Source organism: Schistocerca gregaria, chromosome 11 (assembly GCF_023897955.1).
Source record: "Schistocerca gregaria isolate iqSchGreg1 chromosome 11, iqSchGreg1.2, whole genome shotgun sequence".
Classification (NCBI taxonomy): Eukaryota; Metazoa; Arthropoda; class Insecta; order Orthoptera; family Acrididae; genus Schistocerca; species Schistocerca gregaria.
Genome location: NC_064930.1, coordinates 63,796,065 through 63,821,193, shown reverse-complemented (window position 1 = coordinate 63,821,193; position 25,129 = coordinate 63,796,065). Strand labels below are relative to the sequence as shown.

Genomic DNA, 25,129 nt, shown 5'->3' with positions numbered 1-25,129 from the left:
TCAAAAAAACACATTTAACATTATATCTTCCGAGGACACTTCCAATTCTTGATGACGTGGCACCAAAATATGGTAAAAAGGCCAAAATGGTGTCTTTGTATTTTCATTCTGCTCCATAGATTGAAAACACTTGGCCCTGAATGCATTACGTATCTGTCACTCAGAATAACTGTTTTGTCGGAACACTGTCTTCTAATGATGTATTTCGCTCGACAGGCTTTCAGGATCAGATACCACATGCACTCTATGAACTAAGGTATGTAACGCACTACCGCATTGTGCAGGATGGTGGCAGCTTGTGGCCTGTAGATGTAGATTTGTACGCGTTTGCTTGCAGTAGATGCTGTGTCCCAAGGTTCCATCTGCTTTCCTTCGTACCAAAGCATCAAGGAGGGTAAAGTACCATCTTTTTCCACTTCCATTGTGATGTTTATATTCGTTTGGAGTGAATTCAAATGCTGAAGAAATGTAGGTAGAGTATCAAGCCCATGTGGCCACACCACAAATTTATCATCCACATATTGCAGAAAACAAGAGGGTTTGAGAGTGGCAGACTGTAGCGCTTTTTCTTCAAAGTCCTCCCTAAAATAATTGGCCACCACAGGAGATGAGGGCTTCCCATGGCAACACTGTCCACTTGTTCAAAATATTGTTCATCAAATAAGAAGAATGCTGAAGTAAGCACATGTTTAAATAATACTACTATGCCCTCCTCAAACTTGTTACTACTTACCTCAAAAGAGTCCTGCAATGGCACCTTTGTAAATAAAGACAAAACATCAAAACTTACTAAGAGACCTGACGATTGCAATCTAAAAGTTTTCAAGTGACCTATGAAATCTTCAGAGCTTCGAATATGATAGTTGCACTTGCCAACGAGAGGTCCCAACAGTGATGACAGACATTTGGCAACAAAATAAATACATGCCCCTACGTTACTTACAATTACATGGAGAGGCACCCCATTCTTATGGATCTTGGGTGGGCCATAGAGTCTAGGAGGAACTGCAGCCCGTTGACGGAAACCCTAAGTGACTTGTGCTGGAATCTAGCTCTTCCTGATGAACTACAAGGTCTTTCTCTGGATCCAACCCGTTGGGTAACTTTAATTTGTTATAAGTGGGATCGTCAAGCAGTTTGTATGTCCTGCTATTATGTTCTGTACTTGAGAGAAGTACAGTAGCATTTCGTTTGTCAGCAGGTAAGATGACGATGTCTTGGTCTCCTCTCGATTCTTGTAGAGCATTTCTTTCAGCTGAGGTGATGTTAATGTTGGACTTCTTAGGTGAACTTCAAGTCAAGATGCGACATGTGTCATGCCTAATCTCTTTGGTAGCATCCTTAGGAAGTTTCAAAACAGCCTGCTCTATTCCATTAATCACATCTCGAATGGGAATGGTCCCCAGTGTAGGTGCAAAATTCAGACCCTTCCTTACACCGAAACTGCAGCATCATCCAAAGTCTTCAGAATGAGATTTTCACTCTGCAGCGGGACCTGAGTTCGAGTCTCGTTCCAGCACACAGTTTTAATCTGCCAGGAAGTTTTATATCAGCACACACTCTGCTGCAGAGTGAAAATCTCATTCTGGAAACATCCCCCGGGCTGTGGCTAAGCCATGTCTCTGCAGTATCCTTTCTATCAGGAGTGCTAGTTCTGCAAGGTTCACAGGAGAGCTTCTGTAAAGTTTGGAAGATAGGAGACGAGGTACTGGCAGAAGTAAAGCTGTGAGTACCGGGCGTGAGTTGTGCTTGGGTAGCTCAGATGGTAGAGCACTTGCCCGCGAAAGGCAAAGGTCCCGAGTTCGAGTCTCGGTCCGGCACACAGTTTTAATCTGCCAGGAAGTTTCGTCCAAAGTCTTCTCCATGAGATTAAACACGGTACGCCTTCTTGCATTTGGGCTTCAAATCGATCGTATTTTGCCATTTGATGAACCTTAGCTTGTTGTTCAGTCCAATCAGTCAGTGCCCAAGTGGCACTGTCAACCCAGTTCCAAGCTACTGCTGAATGTTCACTGAAATCTTCAGATGGAGTGATAGTAATTGTCTTGTCAACACATACAATTCATGATGCGTATAGTGCACCCTTTCTCTCAATGTGCCCCACTCGCCCGCCATTTAAAATTCTAATGGCAACTTCAGAATTTATACAATGTTTAAATTCAGCAAACGTAGGGATGGTTTGCTTGTCATGGCATCTCAGTAAAAATGCAAGGCTGCTTAACAATATACCTCTCTTGAGATGTAACTTGTCAAACTCACATATGTTCTTCATCATCTCCTCCCCATAAAGGTACCAGATTTGACGCTTTAAGCATTCCCAGTGGATCTGCTGGGAAAGCCTGAAGAGTCACAACTAAATTACCACTTGCCCAAATGAATCAATGACAATTCAAAAATGGACCTGCCATTCTCTTCAGCAACGGGGAAAAACAATGACAAGAGGTTTACTGTTAGTCTTTACGGATTCCTCAGTAGATGGCTTCATGTTTTACAGCTGAAGTATTAGCAGAAGACAAAGTCTGGTTACAGCTGAATTATCTCCCTTTCTCTGCAACTGTTATCGTAAACAGAGTCACACAGAATTAGCACTCCTCTTGACACTGGTTTCTTTATGTATGGATTGACAGCGAACCCTTATTTTTTTAATGCTAAAGCAGTTTTAAATGTCTGCCACACAGTTGCATCAGTGAAATATGTGTCATACACTGAAACCCCCCTTTTACAGTTTTCAAGGGACTTCAAGAAAATGGTGTAAAATGTGGGAAAATGTAAAATGTGGGAAATAATGTTTTAAGCTGTAAAAGTTACTTGTACTTTATGTATGATATATGTACATAACAGGCAGCAAAAGACTTGTCAGAGACTTGTTTATTATCTAATAAAGGTTTATTATGTAATAAAAAACTGCTGATGTAACTGGAACTGATAACTATCTGGGAAGGAGGGACATCTGACTTAATTTCATACGTCATAATCGGTGTTTTTGAAAGCCTGCAGCTGCCATTTGTTATTTAAATAATGAAATACTGCACTAATTACATATTTTTTCATGTTTAACACAACACGTTTTGAGCATTTTTTCTCGCTGTCAAGTGCAAATATGTAAATAAGTATTTTGTGTGGTGATGAATACGTGTTACTCGGCATCTCTTGCACTGTAGTCGTCTTTTTGAGATTATCAGGTACTGTGCCTCATCAGTTATGTAGAAAACCACACACACATACAAACTATCACTCACATTGTTTGTTTGTGTAACATCACAAAAAATACATACATAAATACAGATTTCAACGAGAATATGTCAGTGAGTGCAGTGACGAAATGAAAGAAGAAATCAGAGATTCTGTGAAGGATGTACTTATTTTGATTGTAGCTGATGAAACGAGTGACAAAAATGGAAGGTGCGTATTTGCGGTTTTATTTCGGACAATGGCCTCAACTTCCGAACAGAAACTATATCTGGCTTCATGCAACTTCTTAGATGTTGCTAACAGAAGTAGTTGTGCCCAGGCCATAATGGATACCCTAAAAGACTACGACATTAAATATGAAAAGGTTGTGGGTTTAGTATCAGACTCTGCTGCATACATGGGATGTTGTTTTGAGGCACTTCAATTGGTGACTGGAGACCATTTAATACATTTCAAGTGCTGGGCCCACAAAATGAACTTAGTCGGTGACGTCTTTATGAAAGAACTAAAGGAGCTAAATTTTCTTGTGAGTAAAGTGAAAATGGCGTTCCTACACTCTCGAAAAATGAAAATCACCTGCCTTCAGTTTTTCCAAGAAAACATATCCTCACCTGCCAAAGAACCTTTTTCCCGACCCGATAATCACGAGGTGGAATTCTTGGTTCCATGCAGTGAAGTACTTGGACACATACTTAACAGCTATCATCGAATTTTTCAGATCACTGCAAAACAGAAATGCTGCTATTGAGCTCATTCTGGATCACTTAAAAAATGAAGCTGCCTCAGATATAGTCGTCCTGCAATGCAAATTTGTAAGTGTCACATGTGCTTGTTAGTTTCATCACAACTCTAGAGGGAACGACTTACCCGTTGGCACATTTGTTATGGGAGGAACTTGACAGTATTAAATCAATACTGAAAAGAAATTCTGAAGGTTGGTTTTCAACAGGCACTATTAATTACATAAACACACTCCAAAATGAGGCACAGAAAGCATCTGCAAAAAGTTGTCTTAAATCTGCTGCTTTGAAAAGTTTACTAAAGCTATGTAAACACACAGCACCAGACCCAGCTAATATTTTTTTACGAAAACACTGGCAAGCTCTTCAACCCTGCAGTTTGTGGTGCAAAGTTATATTTGGACAATTCTGCTGTTGTTAATATAGCAAAAACAATTCCGCAATTTGAAAGCATTCCAACTGGCGGTTTTATTGAGGCATATTCATCATTCCATCGACACCTTATTTACTGTTCGAGGCATGATGAGAAGCCTGATATATTGCACCTTCTACTAACTGACAAGCTTAAATATGATGAATTTGGAAGTGCTGCTTCATCTGCAATATGGGCACCTATCAATAGTGTGTATGCGGAGTGGTCCTTCTCAACATACAATTTAATTGTAAGTTACAGGAGGAGGTCAATGAAGCCAGACACTATTGAAACAACTTCAATGATTGCATTCAATAGATAAACATTTTTATATTGGTGTATAGTGAGTGGTAATTTGAATGAGCAATAAAATTATTATGACGTGTTCCATAAATAATCAGTTTCCTATTTTTTCTTCTTTTTGCTATTATAAGAAAACTGGGAATAATGAAAAGGAAAAATCAAACTTTAAGGTAAGAATTTTGTTGTTTAACTGTGTAAATGAAGCCAGACACTATTGAAACAACTTCAATGATTGCATTCAATAGATAAACATTTTTATGTTGGCGTATAGTGAGTGGTAATTTGAATGAGCAATAAAATTATTATGACGTGTTCCATAAATAATCAGTTTCCTATTTTTTCTTCTTTTTGCTGTTATAAGAACACTGGGAATAGTGAAAAAGAAAAATCAAACTTTAAGGTAAGAATTTTGTTGTTTAACTGTGTAAAGAAACAAAAAAAGTAAATGCTAAATTCAGATATAAAAAGCTAAATTCAAATTTCAAAATGCCAAATTTTCCAAGTTTATTTGGTAATCTCATGTAGCTCTATAAATACTGCACTTGACAATGACAATAAATTCTCGAAACACATTTTGCTCAGTGTGAATAAAATGCATAGGCGGCGCTGTGTTTAAACTAAAAACATTTGAGCAACACAATGACGGTTTCAACCCCCACTCCAAGTGGCCATACACCGAAACTGGCTAAATATGGTTCGACAAAGGTGTCACGATGATCACAACAATCACAAAACTGTGTTTGCGTAGTAGAGACAGTTTGGAAATGGCCATGATTGGTCACGATATCTTGATTTGAATGACCCTAATTACTGCCATCAGCCATCACGCCAAGTAGAGCTTGACAGGGCACAAATTGTTCCATCTTTTACACATTTACCATTTCAACTCCACTGAGTTGAGTGCCCTGGTGTCAAGAAACTTAACCACTTAATATTTGTAAACGCTACTGGACAGCCAACATCGTGCCAGCGTCATTTTTTCTCCACAAACATTTTTTTGTAATGCATATACCGCGGGAAAATTATAAACATGTTGACACAAAATCAATGTGCAAATTAACATTGTGGGCATAGGAAATTTGACCGGACGATAAAAAATGAAGTAAACGTAGGAAAACGTTAATTTTGGGAAATGTAAACGCGGAGTTATACTGTATTTGAAATTATTTAGTGCTTCACACACACACACACACACACAGACACACACACACAAAGCTGCATACACCACCCTGAACATCACATACTGCATACACTGTCCTGAACATCACACACTGCATTCATCGTGTAGCATGTCATATAACTCAATTCCCTTCCTCAGAGATAAACACCTACTTACATCCAAGTGAGTGAAAGGACAAGTTGTGCTGTTAAATACTTTAAGTAAGGACGTGGAAGCAATTTGTCACCAATCCAGTTTTATGACATGCTAAACGACACATTCCAAATTACAGCATGCAGCAGCATGTGCAAATTTTTTATATATGTGTGAGAACCTCTCCATCCGCACAGCAATAAATAGTTTTTAATATAACACACACTTGACCAATGCAACAGCATTTGAAAATGGCCACAGGCCAGAACTCGCCATTAATGTGATAAAATAAAGTTCATCTGCAGAAAAAAGAGGGGAAAAAAACTGTATACACATTTAAAATTGCTTTAGCTCTCTTGCCGATACTGTTTGTAATTGGCAATCACACACGACAAAGCCCGTCAGCTGTAGTTTAGTGACCACAAAACTGTCACAGACCGTGTAAGCACTTACACCGTCACTTCTTTTCAACCGCAATTGTCCTCACTCTACGATCAGGTATCCACAAACTCACTGTCACCGTTGCGACACAATTCCAGGAGAGGTGTGTATGTGCCTAACAGACAGCCGGTGCGTAGATGGTACGTCAGTTTTGTCTTCGACTTGAACGACTTCCCACAGACGGAGCACGCGAACGAGGCAGAGTCCACACGAGAGCTGTCGGGGGATCCGGGTGCGTCTCCAGTGTGCGTCCACACGTGGAGCCTGAGGTTGACCCGGGTCCTGAAGGACAGCCCGCACACGGCGCAGGGGAACGGCCGCTCGCCGCGGTGCGAGCGCTCGTGGCACGCCAGCTTCGCCTTTGTCCGGAATGCCTTCTCGCAGGTCGGGCAGCCGTACGGCCGCTCGCCCGTGTGCACGCGCGAGTGGGTCTGCCACTGCGCGAACGTTGTGAACACCCTGTCACAGGACTCGCAGCTGTAGGACTGCCTGCCCGCGTGGATGCGCGTGTGGACTTTGAGGTACACCAGCTTCCCGAACGACTTCCCGCAGTCGGCGCAGAAGTACCGCCCGTCGCCAGACTGGGCATCCGGATCGGCATTCGGACCGGGCGCGTCGCCGCACTGCACGGAGGACTGAGCCGGCGTCACCTCGGGATGCCCGAGAGACTCTCGCTCTTCCGCACTGCCGGGGGAAACGCCGTCACGTGCCCTGCCGACGTCCGACAGTGGAGGTATGTCCGGGGGACGTGAGTGCGGGCTTCTCCACTGCAGCCCGTCGTCTCCGGACTTTGCACTCTCAGCCGAAGTGGCAGTCAGTCGTAGTCTCGGCGTCACGGTGTCAGGGTACAGGCTGTGGTCGGTTTGTCTGCTCTGTTCTCGCTTCACTGAGCTGTAATTAAGAAAAGAAGGTTACTAGTCCACATTTCTGCATTATGAAAACACACATTCCCATTCTCTGCAGGCACGCTTACACAAGAGCATTAACACTTTCGCTGCGGCTGACGCTATTGAGCGTCCGCGCTGACTGTCGGATTACTCAGTCTAGTTGCAGCGTCTAAGCTAGCATCAAAGCGTGTAAACTTTTGTTTTGTGTGGTCAGTTATCGAACATATATTGTTCGTAGTGGAGAACAACGAACAGGCACCTGGACCTTCCAATGTGAAAAGGAGCAGGAAAAGTGCTAAATTGACAGAGGAACAGTTACTTAGTGTACTAGACGACAGTAATTTTCTGTGTAGTGAGGATGAGGAATACCGCGGAGGTTATCACTTAGAGGCTGCAGAAGAATTGCAGAGTGATGATAGCGTCAAAGCACAGCTTTCGAATCTGTTTCATGACAGTACCCGCATTTTCAGAGTGTTACCGACCCGCACCCGCACGTTGCCGGGCCACACTGGAGAGTTGAGCACCTGCACTGATGCCGCAGGTTAAGGTGTGCTTCACTGGATTCAAGAGGAAACAGAAATTACATTGTGAATCACTAAACAAAGAGCTTAGGAAAAGACTTGCCAAATGTTACACCTAGAGTGTTGCACTATATGGTGCGGAATCTGGACATTGAGGAAGGAGGGTGAAACAAGACTGTAGAGGCACTAGAGATGTGGATATGGAGAAGAATGGAAAAAGTGAAATGCGAAGACTGAGTAATGAATGAAGAAATATTAAGAAGTACTGGAGAAGAAAGAAACATGCTGAAAGTTATCAGAAAGAGAAAACAGAACTGGATTGGACATTGTTTGAGGAGGGACTGTTTGTTGTACGAAGAAATAGAAGGAATGGTGGAGGGAAAAGGGGGAAGAGGAAAAAGAAGATATCAGGTGCTGGAAAATATAAAACGAGACAAATATTCAGAAATGAAAAGACTGGCTGTGGACAGACAGAAGTGGAAGAGGCTTAACCCATGACAAGACCTGCAGTAAGGCAGAATACCAAAATTATGGGACAGTAGGTTCCAAAAATAGTCAAATACTAGTTACTAGAACAGTAGGAATAATGTGCAGATGTTCTGCAAGCAGTGACATTCCCACTGATCCTCTATTCTTACCACACAGTATAAAAGTACTTTCGCTCACAGTAATACACATGTTTAGCCATCGAGTGGGTGTGTCGTGGCACGTGGTGCACTTTGTACACACGTAAAGAATAGCTGTCTTATGTTACCAAGGTAAATGTGTATGAGCAAAATTACAGTTTAATCTTAGCTAAATTCAGCAATGATAAAATAAACTCACATTATATTAGCTAAATCAGTGTTTAATTAAGCAATAACAAAGTAAACTTTCATCATACCATTCTGTTGCTGCATACAAGTACACTACTCGCCATTAAAATTGCTGCATCACGAGGATGATGTACTACAGACGCGAAATTTAACCAACAGGAAGAAGATGCTGTGATATCCAAATGATTAGCTTTTCAGAGCATTCACACAAGGTTGGCGCTGGTGGCGACACCTACAACATGCTGACATGCGACACCTACAACATGCTGACATGAGGGAAGTTTCCAACCGATTTCTCATACACAAACAGTATTTGACTGGCATTTCCTGGTGAAACATTGTTGTGATGCCTCATGTAAGGAGGAGAAATGCATACCATCATGTTTCCGACTTTGATAAAGGTCAGATTGCAGTTCATCGTATCGTGACATTGCTGCTCGCGTTGGCCGAGATCCAATGACTGTTAGCAGAATATGGAATCGGTGGGTTCAGGAGGGTAATACGGAACGCCGTGCTGGATCCCAATGACCTCGTATCACTAGCAGCCGAGATGACAGGCATCTTATCTGCATGGCTGTAATGGATCGTGCAGCCACGTGTTGATCCCTGTGTCAACAGATTGGGACTTGCAAGACAACAACCATCTGCACGAACAGTTCGACAATCTTTGAAATGTCGTGGACTATCAGCTTGGAGACCGTGTGTGATGTTATGGGATACCATTTGTTACACGTCTCGGTCAACTCTTGTTCGCACTGACGGCACATTACAGTGGACATTACATTTTAGATGTGTTTTGACCCGCAGCTCTACCCTTCATTCGATACCTGCGAAACCCTAAATTTCAGCAGGATAATGCATGCCCACATGTTGCAGGTCATGTACTGGCCTTTCTGGATACAGTAAATGTTCGACTGCTGCCCTGGCTAGCACATTCTCCAGATCTCTCACCAACTGAAAAGTCTGGTCAATGGTGGACGAGCAACTGGCTCGTCACAATACGCCAGTCACTCCTCTTGATGAACTGTGGTATCGTGTTGAAGCTGCATGGGCAGCTGTACCTGTACACACCATCCAAGCTCTATTTGACTCAATGCCCAGGAGTATCGAGGCCGTTATTACGGCCAGACGTGGTTGTTCTGGGTACTGATTTCTCAGGATCTATGCACCCAAGTGTGAAAATGTAATCACATGTCAGTTCTAATATAATATATTTGTCCATTGAATACCCGTTTATCATCTGCATTTCTTATTGGTGTGGCAATTTTAATAACCAGTAGTGTAATGACACACACTGCCTCATTACAGGATTGTGCTGCTAGCCCATAATCTAGGTCTTTTCTTGCATGGATTGTAAATTTTTTCTTGCATAGCTCGCTGTTGATTTTATGTTACTGCTGGTCACTTGGACATATGACAACTTATCACAGTGTTAGCTGATGCAATAATGAAGGAATAGGCATGGGCTCACAATTGTAAAACAAACAATGGATGGTAAAAGACAATATTATTTGTGGTTTGCACACTTCATACAAAGGCTCATCTCCTCAATAGTTAGCTTATACACTCCATGAATACAATTAATATTTTTCATGTAATAGTCTGTTGTTACTAACCTATTTAGCAAAGGGTGTCCCAAAAAGAATGTCAGAGTTGGAGCTACTATAAATCAAGTTTGTTTATTTGGAAGAAAAAAAACATCATTCTCTTCAGATGATGAGGTTTCAATGTGATACAGAATATCAGGCTTGTGCCTCAATTACCACTGAGAAATAAAGTATTGTTTCCACAAAAGTAAGCAGTAAGAAGAATATGTGGTGATCAGTGATGGATGTCACGTAGGCACCTCTTCATGATTTTAGGCATTTGAATTGCACCGTCACAATACATATATTCAATACTAAAATTCATTATAAATAATTCATCATAATTTGAGAACAATGAGGTCCGTACCTACAATACGAGAGAAAATGACTTCCTTTATCCATTATTGAAGATGTCAGTGGCTCAGAATGGAGTTCAGTATGCAGTAACAAAAATCTTTAATTGTTTGCCCGATAATATATAAGTAAAATGTCTGACATATAGCAAAGCAACTTTTAAATTTAACCTAAAATAATTTCTCCTGGACAACACTTTTTATTCCATGGATCGATTTCTATTTAAAAACTGGTAGCCAGTAAAAAATAAAAGTGTAGATACACGAGTAGGACTAAAAAAATGAAATGTTCATTAATGTTAATGCTAATCACGTATACATATCCTGTAAACTGACTGAATCCATATTATTTTGACACAAGAATCGTTCAAACAATCTACGGAACATGTAACTATGTGCCTAATTCGTAATAGTGTGGGGAGCTATCAGTATTATTTTAGGTCACAGCTGATAATGGACTCTGAAGGCAAAACAGTACACCTCAGAGACATCATGTGTCCTCACGTGTTACTTCTCTCGCGACACTATCGTGGTGCCATTTTTCAATAGGACAATGCTCATCCACATACGACACATGTCTATGAACTGTCTGCTGCATGCAGCAGAGGCACTCCTGCAGCTGGCAAGATCACTACATCTGTAGGCAATAAAATATGTGTCGTGCGTGTATTTGGAGCTTACGGGCACTCGTCACGAAGATTATCGGCACCGATAAAACATGTGGGCCCAGTTCGAACGTCAACACCATGACGGTGCCAATAGCCTAGAAATTGATGACCAGTTACAAAAATTCTGGGTCCAGTTTGCCTCAGCAGAGGATAAAAAGGCTTTGTGACACCCTTCACAACCGAATCAGTGCATACATCCATGCCAGAGAGGGGTACAATGACACATTGACAAGTGGGCTCACATTGCCAAGTTGCTGATAAATTTGACTCGATCATGTAATTTTTGAAATAACATTACAGTCCCTCTCGACGTTACGTTTCACTTCATTTACTGCTCCTTTTCTAGGTGTTTCACTATCCTCGTAGTCCAGTGTAGTTACAGTGAAATAGATCATTTACTGTATAATACTGGTGGCACCTTTTTCTTCAGTAACACTGGTATATAATTTTCCCAAGGTAGTAAGTTTTCTGATTTTTCCCCAATTGAAGTCAGAACACAAAAGGGTATTACCATGGAAAGAGGGGCAAACAACACACACACACACACACACACACACACACACACACACACACACAAATACAATCTTCCATTACGGACATTGTTGTTGTTGTGGCTTTCAGTTCGAAGACTGGTTTGATGCAACTCTCTAGGCTAGTCTATCCTGTGCAGGCTTCCCCATCTCTCGGTTTTTCTTGCTTCTATCACCACATTTCCCTGCAGTAGCAAATTGTTGATTCTTTGAAGCATCACAATGTGTCCTATCAACCAGTCATTTCTTTCAGTCAGGTTGAGATAGACATTCCATTTTGCTCAAATTCAGCTCAGTACCTCCACATTAGTTATCAGATCTACCCATCTAATCTTCAGTATTCTTCCATAGAACCTCATTTCAGAATATTTTACTCTCTTCTTGTCTGAACTACTTATCATCCACATTTCACTGAAATCCTTATCATGCACTTTTCACTTTCAATGGCTATACTTCAGAAAAGACTCCCTGACACTTAAATTTATTTTAGGTGTGAAAAAATTTCTCTTTTTCAGAAATGCTTTCCTTGATACTGAAAGTCTGAATTCCATATCCTTGCTACTTTGGCCACTGTCAGTTAATTTGCTGCCCAAGTAACCAAACTCATCTACCATTTTTAGTTCCCATTTCATAAACTAATTCCCTCAAATTACCTGTTTTACTTTTGTAGATGCTCATCTTATGGCCTCTTTTCCAGACACTTACCCGTTCCGTTCAGCTGCTCTTCCAAACCCTTTACCCTCTCTGACAGAATTACAATGCCACCAGCTAATCTGAAGTTTTTGTTCTTTCTATGTGGACGTTAATCCACTTTCCAAATGAACTGATAAACTACTGTGATAGAAAATAATTTATTTCAAACAAATGAAAATACAGCATGGAATGTAACAATATTATGAAGAGGAAAGTTGCTACTGACTATATAGTGGAGATCTGAGTCACAGATAGGTACAACAGAAAGACTGTCGCAAATAAGCTTTCGGCCAACAAGGCCTTTGTCGAAAATAGACAATACACACACACACACACACACACACACACACACACACACACGTTGCGCGCGCCTGTCGTCTATCATCAACAAAGGCCTCATTGGCCAAAAGCTTATCTGTGGCAGCCTTCTTGTTGTGCCTATCTGCGACTCATCTCCGCTATATGGTGAGTAGCAACTTTCCTTTTCACAATACCATTTATTTGTACTTTAGTGACTAATGACTAACTTAATCTACTTCTGAATGCTTAAAAATAACACATCACTACATGAGATGTAAATTTTCATGTTTAAAAAGTTTAATAACATTACATTTTATTTACTGCTGGTGATAACTAAATAATTTACAGTGTTTAGTTAATGTTTCTTACTATAAATGGAGACTTACCCCATGGTGAAGTGTGTTTCGGGATTGGCCTCCTGCAACTGAAAATACAATATTTCAGCTACACTACCAAAACAGACCCAAACAGTTAACAGTGATTTATCCAAAAATGTAAATAGATGAATCAGAAATCATGACTCAGTTATAATTGTTCCCATGAGACCTGTTCAGGAGTGGCTCATTACAGTGAAAAAATAAAAAAACCCTTCAAGCTGTAATACTTTACTTCCAAAAATCCCTCTTTCTATTGCTGCTTCTGCTTTTATGTTGTGTACCCCATCAACTCAAAAATTTGCAAGACAGAACCAATAAAAATAGAGCAAGTTAAGATGGTAGTTTTAATGCTTGATGATGTTCAACTCACACACTGCATTCACTTGAATGTCAATTACATCATCAAACCACTGGCCCTTCATGTGAATTTCTGCACTTTGACCTTTTATGATAGGTTTCTATTGATAACACCATGTATTACCACCCAGCATTATTTTTTCTGAAAAAGAACTGTCTGCATTTTGCACTTCAATCAAGCAGGGGTAGGCGTTCATGCTTTTTTATTTTTGTTTGGGAGTCACGATGTGCAGGACAGACTTTGCACACTCATCATCTCTTCAAAACATTTTGGAGAATGTCTTGAACATTTGATTTAGAGATATTGCTCCACTGTGATTTGTGACACAACAACAGTGAGACAGCAAAGCCGCATTTCCACTGCTGAACACTGCCAACTCACAGCTGACTGGTCAAAGACAAGTGACTGGTCAAATGCACATCTGTTGTTTACAATTGTTAGTTCAAGTTTCCACCACAGTTCCCACTATGGCATTGATTCAGTCACGTACACAGAGCTTGAAATATTTTCAAAACATGTTTCCAGCTACTATATGAGGACACTATCTGAAAACATGTTTCAAAATGTGGAGACATCTAACCGCAGCAGTGCCAGTAAATGTCAAAGAAAACAATGTTTCAGGCCAGCTACCACTTGTCTCTACAGAGCAGCAGTGGCGTGTGTTTATATGTCACGTTGTTTTATCTACTGCATCAGAGTTGTTAGGTGTTGTGTCTCAGCTTTCTGAACTTATGGAGTGTGTGATGCCGCTGTATCAGGATGAAGGCTGCTTGCGAAAATACAAAGTAAGCAGTACAAGAGCAGCAAGATGTTCTGCAGAGAATTGCTGCTTCATTTGTACTGACAAAGACTGCGTGGGAAAGGAAATAATCTTGTCAATTGAAGGGTGCTTCAAACTGTGAAATAAATAAGCAAGACTCTGAAATGAATTTCCCTTTTTCAACACATTAAGAATTACATCATGTCTTTGGTTGACTGTAATTGCTTTCCTAAAATTTTCCTTCTTTTTAAACAAATGGTACGATGTTTGCCAGAAATTCAAAATCTATAGATGACATTTCAATGAAATTACTGAAACTAGCAAGTTACTCCCACATGTTCTTCTATAGAATGTTTTCATCCAGTACTGACAACAATGATGTGTTTCAGTTTGTTTTCGTGACCCATTGAGTATTAGTACAGCAGCACCACATATCATTAGAGTTTCCTTGTCTCCAGACATAATTTAGCACACGATATAAAAATAAAACGAGGCATGTTTGCCATCAGTGTGTACAGAGACAAGGAAGAAAGTGAGACACATATAGCAAAATACCACAGGAAATATGTTTCCACTGGACAGTGTGTACATGGCTTTGTATGTCATGGAAAAAAATCATTCTATGAACTTTTTGGATAGATGGTGTACTTCTAAATATTTTTTTTTACTTCTTAGATCCAATTGTTCTTAATTTATTTTTCCGAAAACACAAAGATGCACTTTGTCAGTTTATTGCTATTCATCCAGTATAAATGTTCAAACAGTATCAGTCCCCTTTTCCTTATTGTTTCTGCTTTTTTTTAAATTTTATTTTTTGCTTCTTACTTTCCAGTCTTTTTTAATTTTCACAGAACCCAAAAATTTCCTCACACTCCAGTCTAACATTTCTAGTTTGTCCACTTCATAATTCAGTGTAGGCAATCACTTGCACAGTGGCATTTTGGTTTCACCACTATCCAGAAATGATGTGTCTCGAACAGAATGACACCCTCCACAGCACGGATTGCAAAAACATCGATCAAATTTGCACTTCTCTCGCATGACATCCTGAAAGCTGTGGATCAAGGCATACATGTAGATGAAGTATGTTTTGACTTCTAAAAGGTCTCTGACTCAATACCACAGCTACAGTTATCATCAAAACTACAAACATACGGGGTATCATGTGAAACATGTAACTGTTTTAAGGACTTTTTCATAGGGAGGACATAGCACGTTATGTTGGATGGAGAGTCATTGACAGATGAAGAAATAACCTCAGGTGTGTCCTAGGGATGCATGTTAAGAACTTTACTGTCCATGATGCATATTAATAATCCCACAGACAATATTAATAGAAACCCGAGTCTTTTTGCAAGATGATGCTATTATCTCAAATGGAGTACAATCTGAAAATAGATGCACCGTGTTCAGTCAGATCTTGATAAAATTTCAAAGTGGGGCAAACATTGGCAACTTGTGTTAAATGTTCAGAAATGAAAAATTTTGTGCTTCACAAAATGAAAGAATGTAGTTTCCTACGACTTCAATATTAATGAGCCATAGTCAGAATTTATACATAGAAGAAGCCTGGAGATACTGACAGGTTTCAGATAGATTATATAATGGTAAGATGGAGATTTACGAACCAGGTTTTAAATTGTAAGACATTTCCAGGGGCAGATGTGGACTCTGACCACAATCTATTGGTTATGAACTGTAGATTAAACTGAAGAAACTGCAAAAAGGTGGCAATTTAAGGAGATGGGACCCAGATAAACTGAAAGAACCAGAGATTGTACAGAGTTTCAGGGAGAGCATAAGGGAACAATTGACAGGAATGGGGGAAAGAAATACAGTAGAAGAAGAATGGGTAGCTTTGAGAGATGAAGTAGTGAAGGCAGCAGAGGTTCTAGTAGGTAAAAAGTGAGGTCTAGTAGAAATCCTTGGGTAACAGAAGAAATACTGAATTTAATTGATGAAAGGAGAAAATATAAAAATGCAGAAATGCAGATAATGAAGCAGGCAAAAAGGAATACAAACGTCTCAAAAATGAGATCGACAGGAAGTGCAAAATGGCTAAGCAGGGATGGCTAGAGGACGAATGTAAGGATGTAGAGGCTTATCTCACAAGGGGTAAGATAGATACTGCCTACGGGAAAATTAAAGAGACCTTTCGAGAAAAGAGAACCACTTGTATGAATAACAAGAGCTCAGATGGAAACCCAGTTCTAAGCAAAAAAAGGAAAGCAGAAAGGTGGAAGGAGTATATAGAGGGAACAGGTGAGCAAGATGTATGAGACAGATGAAATACCCTCAGACTTCAAGAAGAATATAATAATTCCAATCCCAAAGAAAGCAGGTGTTGACAGATGTGAAAATTACCGAACAATCAGTTTAATAAGTCATGGATAGAAAATACTAACGCGAATTCTTTACAGACGAATGGAAAAACTGGTAGAAGCTGACCTTGGGAAGATCAGTTTGGATTCCATAGAAATATTGGAACACGTGAGGCAATACTGACCCTACAACCTATCTTAGAAGCTAGATTGTCAGGAAGTCGTTTCTGAAAGTATCTGTAAGGAGTGTAGCCATGTATGGAAGTGAAACATGGACGATAAATAGTTTGGACAAGAAGAGAATAGAAGCTTTCGAAATGTGGTGCTACAGAAGAATGCTGAAGATTAGATGGGTAGATCACATAACTAATGAGGAGGTACTGAATAGGATTGGGGAGAAGAGAAGTTTGTGGCACAACTTGACTAGAAGAAGGGATCTGTTGGTAGGACATGTTCTGAGGCATAAAGGGATCACCAATTTAGTATTGGAGGGCAGCGTGGAGGGTAAAAATTGTAGAGGGAGACCAAGAGATGAATACACTAAGCAGATTCAGAAGGATGTAGGTTGCAATAGGTACTGGAATATGAAGGAGCTTGCACAGAATAGAGTAGCATGGAGAACTGCATCAAACCAGTCTCAGGACTGAAGACAACAACAACAACAACAACAACAACAACAACAGCTTCAAATCCTATTACTACACAATTGGAGCAGGCATCTGTGCTGTTTTTACAATGCCATGATGTTACTAATATAAAATACTTTACATTACATAAGAATGCACAATAACACGACTGATACACTTCATCATAATTTATTCAGTGATGTAATCACAGTCTTTGTCAATGACCACCCCCCAGCATTCAGGTAAGAGTTTGCTATAACAGAATAAATACGGTTTATGGGAAATAGTACTCTACACAGAAAATGTAAGATACAATGAAGTGCAGGCTGTCTGTAGTATTGAACTCACAGAGTGGACAACAATGATACAGGTTACAGAATAGGCCGAGCACTAATACTGTTTGTTTGGCGGCTCACCAGAGCGTGCCAGAGGGGCAATCCGTGTGGCCTCTATAAACCAGCCTGTAAATGGCGACGTACTTCCAACATAATGGATGTCCGGCACATAGCTCACGTGCGGTTGAAGCGGTACTGACAGGTGGATTGGTCGTCAAAGCATCATACCGTAGCCCGCACGTTCACCAGATCTGACGCCCCCGGATTTCTTTCTGTGGGGAAAGTTGAAGGATATTTGCTATCGTGATCCACCGACAACGCCTGACAACATGCGTCAGCATATTGTTAATGCATGTGCGAACATTACGGAAGGCGAACTACTCACAGTTGAGAGGAATGTCCTTACACGTACTGCCAAATGCATTGAGGTAGACGGACATCATTTTGAGCATTTATTGCATTAATGTGGTATTTACAGGTAATCACACTGTAACAGCATGCATTCCCAGAAAAGATAAGTCCACAAAGGTACATGTATCACATTGGAACAACCGAAATAAAATGTTCAAACATACCTACGTTATGTATTTTAATTTAAAAAACCTATCTGTTACCAACTGTCTGTCTAAAATTGTGAGCCGTATGTTTGTGACTATTACTGCGCCATCTATCACAAAGTGAAAAAAGTGGTCCAACTAAAACATTCATATTTCTTTACGTACTACACGAATATGTAATAAAACGTTGGGGTTCCTATTTAAAAAAATGCAGTTGATATCCGTTTGACCTGTGGCAGTGCCATCTAGTGGGCCAACCATAGCGCCATCTGGTTTCCCCTTCAAGCTAGACAAGTTTCGTTCTTTGTAGTTTTTTCGTTTGGTGCTTATTTCGTGAGATATTTGGCCCTGTTATGATCAATGGACCACCTTGTATACATCACAGATGTTTGAGTTTTGTAAAAGGTTCTGGAACAATATAGCTTCATTTAAAAGCATCAAATACTGCATTTCAAGACATATGTTCATGGCATGTAAAAAGTTCAACAGGCTACCACCGGAATTAAAAGATCTTTTCTTTAATCATCAGACATTAAAATCTACATTGAAGAATTTCCTCCTCATTGATCGCTCCTATTCTGTTGGGGAGTTCCTGGTAAAATTAAGCTAATTCCTGTATATCTTGTTCATTATGGTAATATATATTTGCAGTCTGTTATCTGCTAAGGATTTGTCTACATTTTATTTTGTTTATGTCAATTTCATGTACTTTCATGTAGTAACTCATTCCATGACCATAGAGATTTTTCCTCAGCATGGTCCTATGGAACTTAACATAAAAAAATAAAACACTTGAGTAATCCAGAAAATACATCATGACTCAACGACTGGTTGCAAAAGTAACTGAAAACAGCACAAGATCTTAGTACTTTAGTAGAGATACCATCTTGCTCAGCAGGGTTATTACTTTTTAGTGACCTAATAATTTTTTGCCTCTCTAACAGATGAGAGCCGGGCAAACTAATTTGCAGTGATGGAGTGTGCATCGCATTCCCAATAAGTTAACTGGGTCTGCTTTTGATAGACCATTTTTCATCTCCATGTTTTCAGCAGCTATTTGCAAAAAATCTAGACTGCACAAACAGGTTTGCTATGTACAACATACAGGGTGTTTCTGTGAAAGTGTGGAAAACTTTAACAGGACATAGAGGTACGGAACGTGGGGTCAGAGAATAAAACTCAAGGAGATGATATGAATAAAATGACTTCACTATATACTTTTTTGTTTACATTAGTTACAATTAACTGCAAATATCATTGTTGACACAATGAATGTGCCATTTGAACTGTAACTTACAAAATGTGCTGAAACTGACAGCCATCCACCCCAATGCAAGCATAACATCTGCAAACAAGGTTCTGACGCAGCCTCACAAATATCCCTGGCGTGTTCGAATCACATCACAGGCAGCTACAATTCTGGCAAGTAATTCCATCTCCATATCCACTGGGGACTGATACACAAGTCAATTTAGATATGCCCATAGGAAATAATCAAGGGGATTCAGGTCAGGTGACCTCGCAGGCCATGGAATAGGACCTCCCATTCCAACCCAGTGACCAGGAAATACAGCACTGAGATGGCTGCGGACTTCCACAGTGAAGTGCGGCGGTGAACCGTCACATTGTATCCACAGCCTCTCATGAAGAGCCAAGGGTACGTTCTCCAACAATTTAGGTAGAACTCTTTGCACGAATCTCAAGTACAGGCAGCCATTCAGATGGCCAGTTAGATGATATGGCCCAATGAGACTGCCACCTACAATGCCTGCCCAGATACTCACAGCAAAACGTACTTGATGATGTGACCACTAGAGCGTGAGGGTTTTCCTCATCAGACACATGGCTGTTCCTGCTGTTCAAAATACTATCACGATAATCTGAGGATTTGGAGGAAATCTGGTTGATCAATCCATTGTTGGAGCAACCACTGGCACAATGCGACCCTTGGTGCAAAGTCAGTCACAAGCACTGCATGGACTTGTAGTGGCTGATATGGGTGTAATTCAAACTTCCTGGCAGATTAAAACTGTGACTCGAACTTGGGACCTATGCCTTTCGCGGGCAAGTGCTCTACCAACTGAGCTACCCCAGCACGACTTTACTTCTGCCAGTACCTCGTCTCCTACCTTCCAAACTTTACAGAAGCTCTCCTGCGGACCTTGCAGAACTAGCAGCAGAGTGAAAATCTCACCCTGGAAACATCTCCCAGGCAGTGGCTAAGCCATGTCTCCGCAATATCCTTTCTTTCAGGAGTGCTAGTTCTGCAAGGTTCGCAGGAGAGCTTCTGTAAAGTTTGGAAGGTAGGAGACGAGATACTGGCAGAAGTAAAGCTGTGAGGACGGGGCGTGAGTCGTGCTTGGGTAGCTAAGTTGGTGGAGCACTTGCCCGCGAAAGGCAAAGGTCCCGAGTTCGTGTCTCGGTCCAGCACACAGTTTTAATCTGACAGGAAGTTTCGTATCAGTGCACACTCCGCTGCAGAGTGAAAATCTCATTCTGAAAATTACAATGTGTTTAAAGATTTATTGAAAAAATAAAAGGATAGAGGCAATAGATGCCTACAGCATTAAGAAATTTATGCCAATACTAAATCTCATTTTAAAAGAAGTGTGAGAACAACTGTAGTACAAGAGCTCAGAAACAGTCTTGGAAAACTGATAATGATTACTTTAAACAATGTGAACAAGAATGGCTGGTTCTACATAGACAACAGATAAAATATTGAGTCACAGATAGTAGGCACAACTAAAAGCTTTCGGCTGATGGCCTTTGTCAGCAATACACACGCACACACACACACACACACACACACACACACACACACACACACACACACACACACACACACGACTGCAGTCTCAGGCAACTGAAACCGCATGGATTTTCCTTTGTTAGATAAAATATTGAATTTTTTGAAGGAATTAATGAAAGAAACCTTCTTTATTCTTTTTATGATTTATAATGAACCAGCAATAAAATAATCTATGATATCATTATACAAACGAAATATTAAATATATTCCAATGAGAACATAAGTGGAGAAGAGTATCGTAGTTTACCAGTATACTGTAATGATACTCACTCGACATGTTCCCTCCACTTTAATGTCTTTGACTTCTAACATACTCCTCACCTCTTTCCTCACGTTTTTATATACCTGAAGCAAGCAGATGACCAAAAGTTACTTTCAACAGGACAGGAGCAGGCAGTAAAGTGCTGTAATATGATTAACATGTGCCGGCCAAAGAAAGCAAAAAAGTGCAACATGTGTACAGTTTCGTTACAAAGCATCCTACATAGACTATAGTTAAAATACCACAATTTGTAAAGGAATTAATGGAAGAAACCTTCTTGATTCTTTTTATGATTTACAATAATTGTGCCACAAAGTAATGGACACTATTAACCAAAAAGAAATATTATTTACATATTGTGTTGAGAAAAATATTGCAGATGGCATTTTTGGAGGAAATAAGTCCACTAATCTAATACTCAAATCAGTTCTCTCTCTCTCTCTCTCTCTCTCTCTCTCTCTCTCTCTCTCTCTCTCACACACACACACACACACACAAAATCAAAATCACAGTGACCAGAGACTGGTCGTGTGCATGTGAGTTGTGCTCATGTGAATGTGAGTGTGTTTTCTCCTTCAGAAGAAGGCCTTTTGGCCAAAAGCTTAACTGTACAGCAGTCTTTTTGCTGTGCCTGTCTGCAATTCAGCATATCCTCTATATTGTGAGTAGCAATATATTCTTTTCATAATGTTGTTATATGTATTTGTACATACAGTAGTAGAAATCAGTGTACTAGCATGGGTCTTTGTAGAAAAAATAACACTGTTAGTTGTAACAATTGTGCACAGTGTGTATGAGATCCAGTATACCCACATATGCTTCAATGATAGGCAGCTAATGGGGTTATCTTAGGGACATGGCTGCCCTGCCAACGTGCATTCCATGTGCATAGCGGGTGGAGTCATTTCAGATGTGGAACAGGCCCTTCTGGATGCCATGACGAGCACAGGTGCAGCCAGTTGCAGGTGGTGGCTCACATTGGTACCAATGATGTGTGGCACTCTGGATCCGAAGAGATTCTCTCTGGTACCGGGCGTCTAGCAGAAGTTTGAAAGGTTGCCAGCCCTGCTCGCAAGATGAAAGCAGAGCTCACCATTTTGCAACATTGTTGACTGGACCGATTCCAGACCTCTGGTACAGAGCCAAGTGAAGGGTCTGGATCAGAGACTCAGATGGTTCTATGACCGTGTAGCCTGCAGTTGCCTTGACTTGCACCATAAGGTGATCGAGTTTCAGATTCCTCTGAATGGGTCAGGAGTCCACAACATGCAGGAGGCAGCTACGGAGGAAGCAAGGACTGTGTGACGTGGACTGCGCAGTTTATAGGTTAGAGGGTCTCAGGAAAACACAAAAAAGGCTTCAGTCACAAAGAGTGCAAGTCGAACACAGGAAGGATGTAGATCCAGGAACCATTGGTATGAAAGTTGTAAATTGTAGTAGCTATGTTGGGAAAGTACCAGAGCTCCAAATGCTAATAGAAAGCACACCGACACTCAAATCTTTATAGGCACTGAAACCTGGCTAAAGCTGGAGATCAGTTCAGCTGAAATTTTTGTGAAGGACCTAATGGTGTTCACAAAGGATAGGCTAAACACAGTTTGCAGTAAAATGTTTGTTGCTCTTACAAGTAGTTTATCTTGTAGTGAAATTGAAGTCAATAGTTTGTGTGAGCTGGTATGGGTCATTCTTGGCAACTGAAATAAAATAATAATTGGATCCCTTTAACGACCTCTCATCTCAGATGATACAATCGCTGAAAGTTTCAAATAAAAATGGAGTCCCAGACTCATACAATTATAGCTGGTGGCGTCTCTAATTTACCCTCAGTATGTTGGTAAAAAAAAGTTTAAATCCACAGGTATGCCAAAAACATCATATGAAATTGTGTTAAATCTCTGAAATTATTTTGAGCAATTAGTTCATGAGGCCCCATTAAAAATACACAATTGTGAAAATATGTTAGACCTCTCAACAAAAAATAATCCTGAGCGAATAGCAAGCTTCAGAATGGATATAGATGTTAGTGAACACAGGGTTGTCATACTGAGATTGAATACTGTAACCCCCAAAGCCTCCTAGAATAGACTAAAATTATAACTGTTCAAAAAAGCAGATAAAAATTCACTCGACAGCTTCCTGAGAGACAATCTCCACTCCTTCTAAATTAACAATGTAAGTGTACACCATATGTGGCTTGAATTCCAATAAATAGTAACAATAGCAACTGAGAGATTTATACCAAATCAATTGACAAACAATGGAGCTGATCCCCCCCCCCCCTCTGGAACACAAAATTGGTCAAAACACAGTTTCAGAAACAACGAAAAAAGCAGGTCAAATTTAAACAAACGCAAAATCTTTAAGTTTGGTGATCCTTTACAGAACCTCGAAATTTAGCATGGACTTCAATGCAAGACGCTTATAATATTTCCACAACGAAACTTCATCTCGAAAATTGGCAGAAAGTCCAAAGAGATTCTGGTTGTATGTAAAGTATGCTAGTAGCAAGACAATCACTGTTTTCTCTGCGCAATATCTATGGAAATACTATCCATGACAATGCTGCTAAAGCAGAGTTACTAAACACAGCCATCCAAAATTCGTTCACCAAAGAAGACTAAGTAAATATTCCACAGTTAGAATGACGAACAGCTGACAACGTGAGTAACTTAGAAGTAGATAGCCTCGAAACAGTGAAGCAACTTCAATTACTTAATAAAAGCAAGTCTTCCAGTCTAGACCGTATACCAAATTAGGTTTCTTTCAGAGTATGTTGATGCAGTAGCTCCATACTTACCACTCACATACAACTGCTTGCTCAATGAAAGATCCATATCCAAAGATTGGAAAATTGCACAGGTCACATCAACATTCAAGAAAGGCAATAGGAGCAATCCACAAAATTACAGGCTCATATCATTAACGTCAAAATTCAGCAGGATTTTAGAATGTATATTGTGTTCGAATATTATGAATTACCTCGAAGAAAACTATTGACACACAGTCAACCGGGGTTTAGAAAACATCATTCTTGTGAAACGTAACTATAGTCCGATCCACAAACGATGGCAGTTTGCGCAGCTTGAGACACAGATGGGGACTGCATTGTTGTGCCAAGTGTTGAAGAAAGTGTTGTTGTTGTTGTTGTCTTCAGTCCTGAGACTGGTTTGATGCAGCTCTCCATGCTACTCTATCCTGTGAAAGCTGCTTCATCTCCCTGTACCTACTGCAACCTACATCCTTCTGAATCTGCTTAGTGTATTCATCTCTCGGTCTCCCTCTACGATTTTTACCCTCCACGCTGCCCTCCAACGCTAAATTTGTGATCCCTTGATGCCTCAAAACATGTCCTACCAACCGATCCCTTCTTCTATTCAAGTTTTGCCACAAACTTCTCTTCTCCCCAATCCTATTCAATACCTCCTCATTAGTTACGTGATTTATCCACCTTATCTTCAGTATTCTTCTGTAGCACCACATTTCGAAAGCTTCTATTCTCTTCTTGTCCAAACTAGTTATTGTCCATGTTTCACTTCCATACATGGCTACACTCCAAACAAATACTTTCAGAAACGACTTCCTGATACATAAATCTATATTCAATGTTAACAAATTTCTCTTCTTCAGAAACGCTCTCCTTGCCATTGCCAGTCTACATTTTATATCCTCTCTACTTCGACCATCATCAGTTATTTTACTTCCTAAATAGCAAAACTCCTTTACTACTTGAAGTGTCTCATTTCCTAATCTAATTCCCTCAGCATCACCCGATTTAATTTGACTACATTCCATTATCCTCGTTTTATTTTTGTTGATGTTCATCTTATATCCTCCTTTCAAGACACTGTCCATTCCGTTCAACTGCTCTTCCAAGTGCTTTGCCGTCTCTGACAGAATTACAATGTCATCAGCGAACCTCAAAGTCTTTATTTCTTCTCCATGGATTTTAATACCTACTCCAAATTTTT

The 25,129-nt window shown here is 40.2% G+C and overlaps 1 protein-coding gene across 4 annotated transcripts in view; it reads right to left on the bottom strand.

Annotated features, from left to right (window-relative positions):
* Positions 1-5,126: 5,126 nt before the first annotated feature.
* Positions 5,127-25,129, bottom strand: part of LOC126295466 (zinc finger protein 691-like) — a 72,216-nt gene continuing 52,213 nt past the window's right edge. For 2 of the 4 annotated variants that reach the window (XM_049988001.1, XM_049987999.1), the window contains 3 exons: positions 21,170-21,244; positions 13,140-13,177; positions 5,127-7,291 (listed from right to left, as the gene is read on the bottom strand). In XM_049988001.1, the coding sequence (XP_049843958.1) occupies positions 6,454-7,291; positions 13,140-13,177; positions 21,170-21,244 (951 nt within the window). In that variant the 3' untranslated portion in view covers positions 5,127-6,453. The remainder of the gene's footprint in view (positions 7,292-13,139; positions 13,178-21,169; positions 21,245-25,129) is intronic. The other 2 variants (XM_049988000.1, XM_049988002.1) reach the window with 1 other exon arrangement.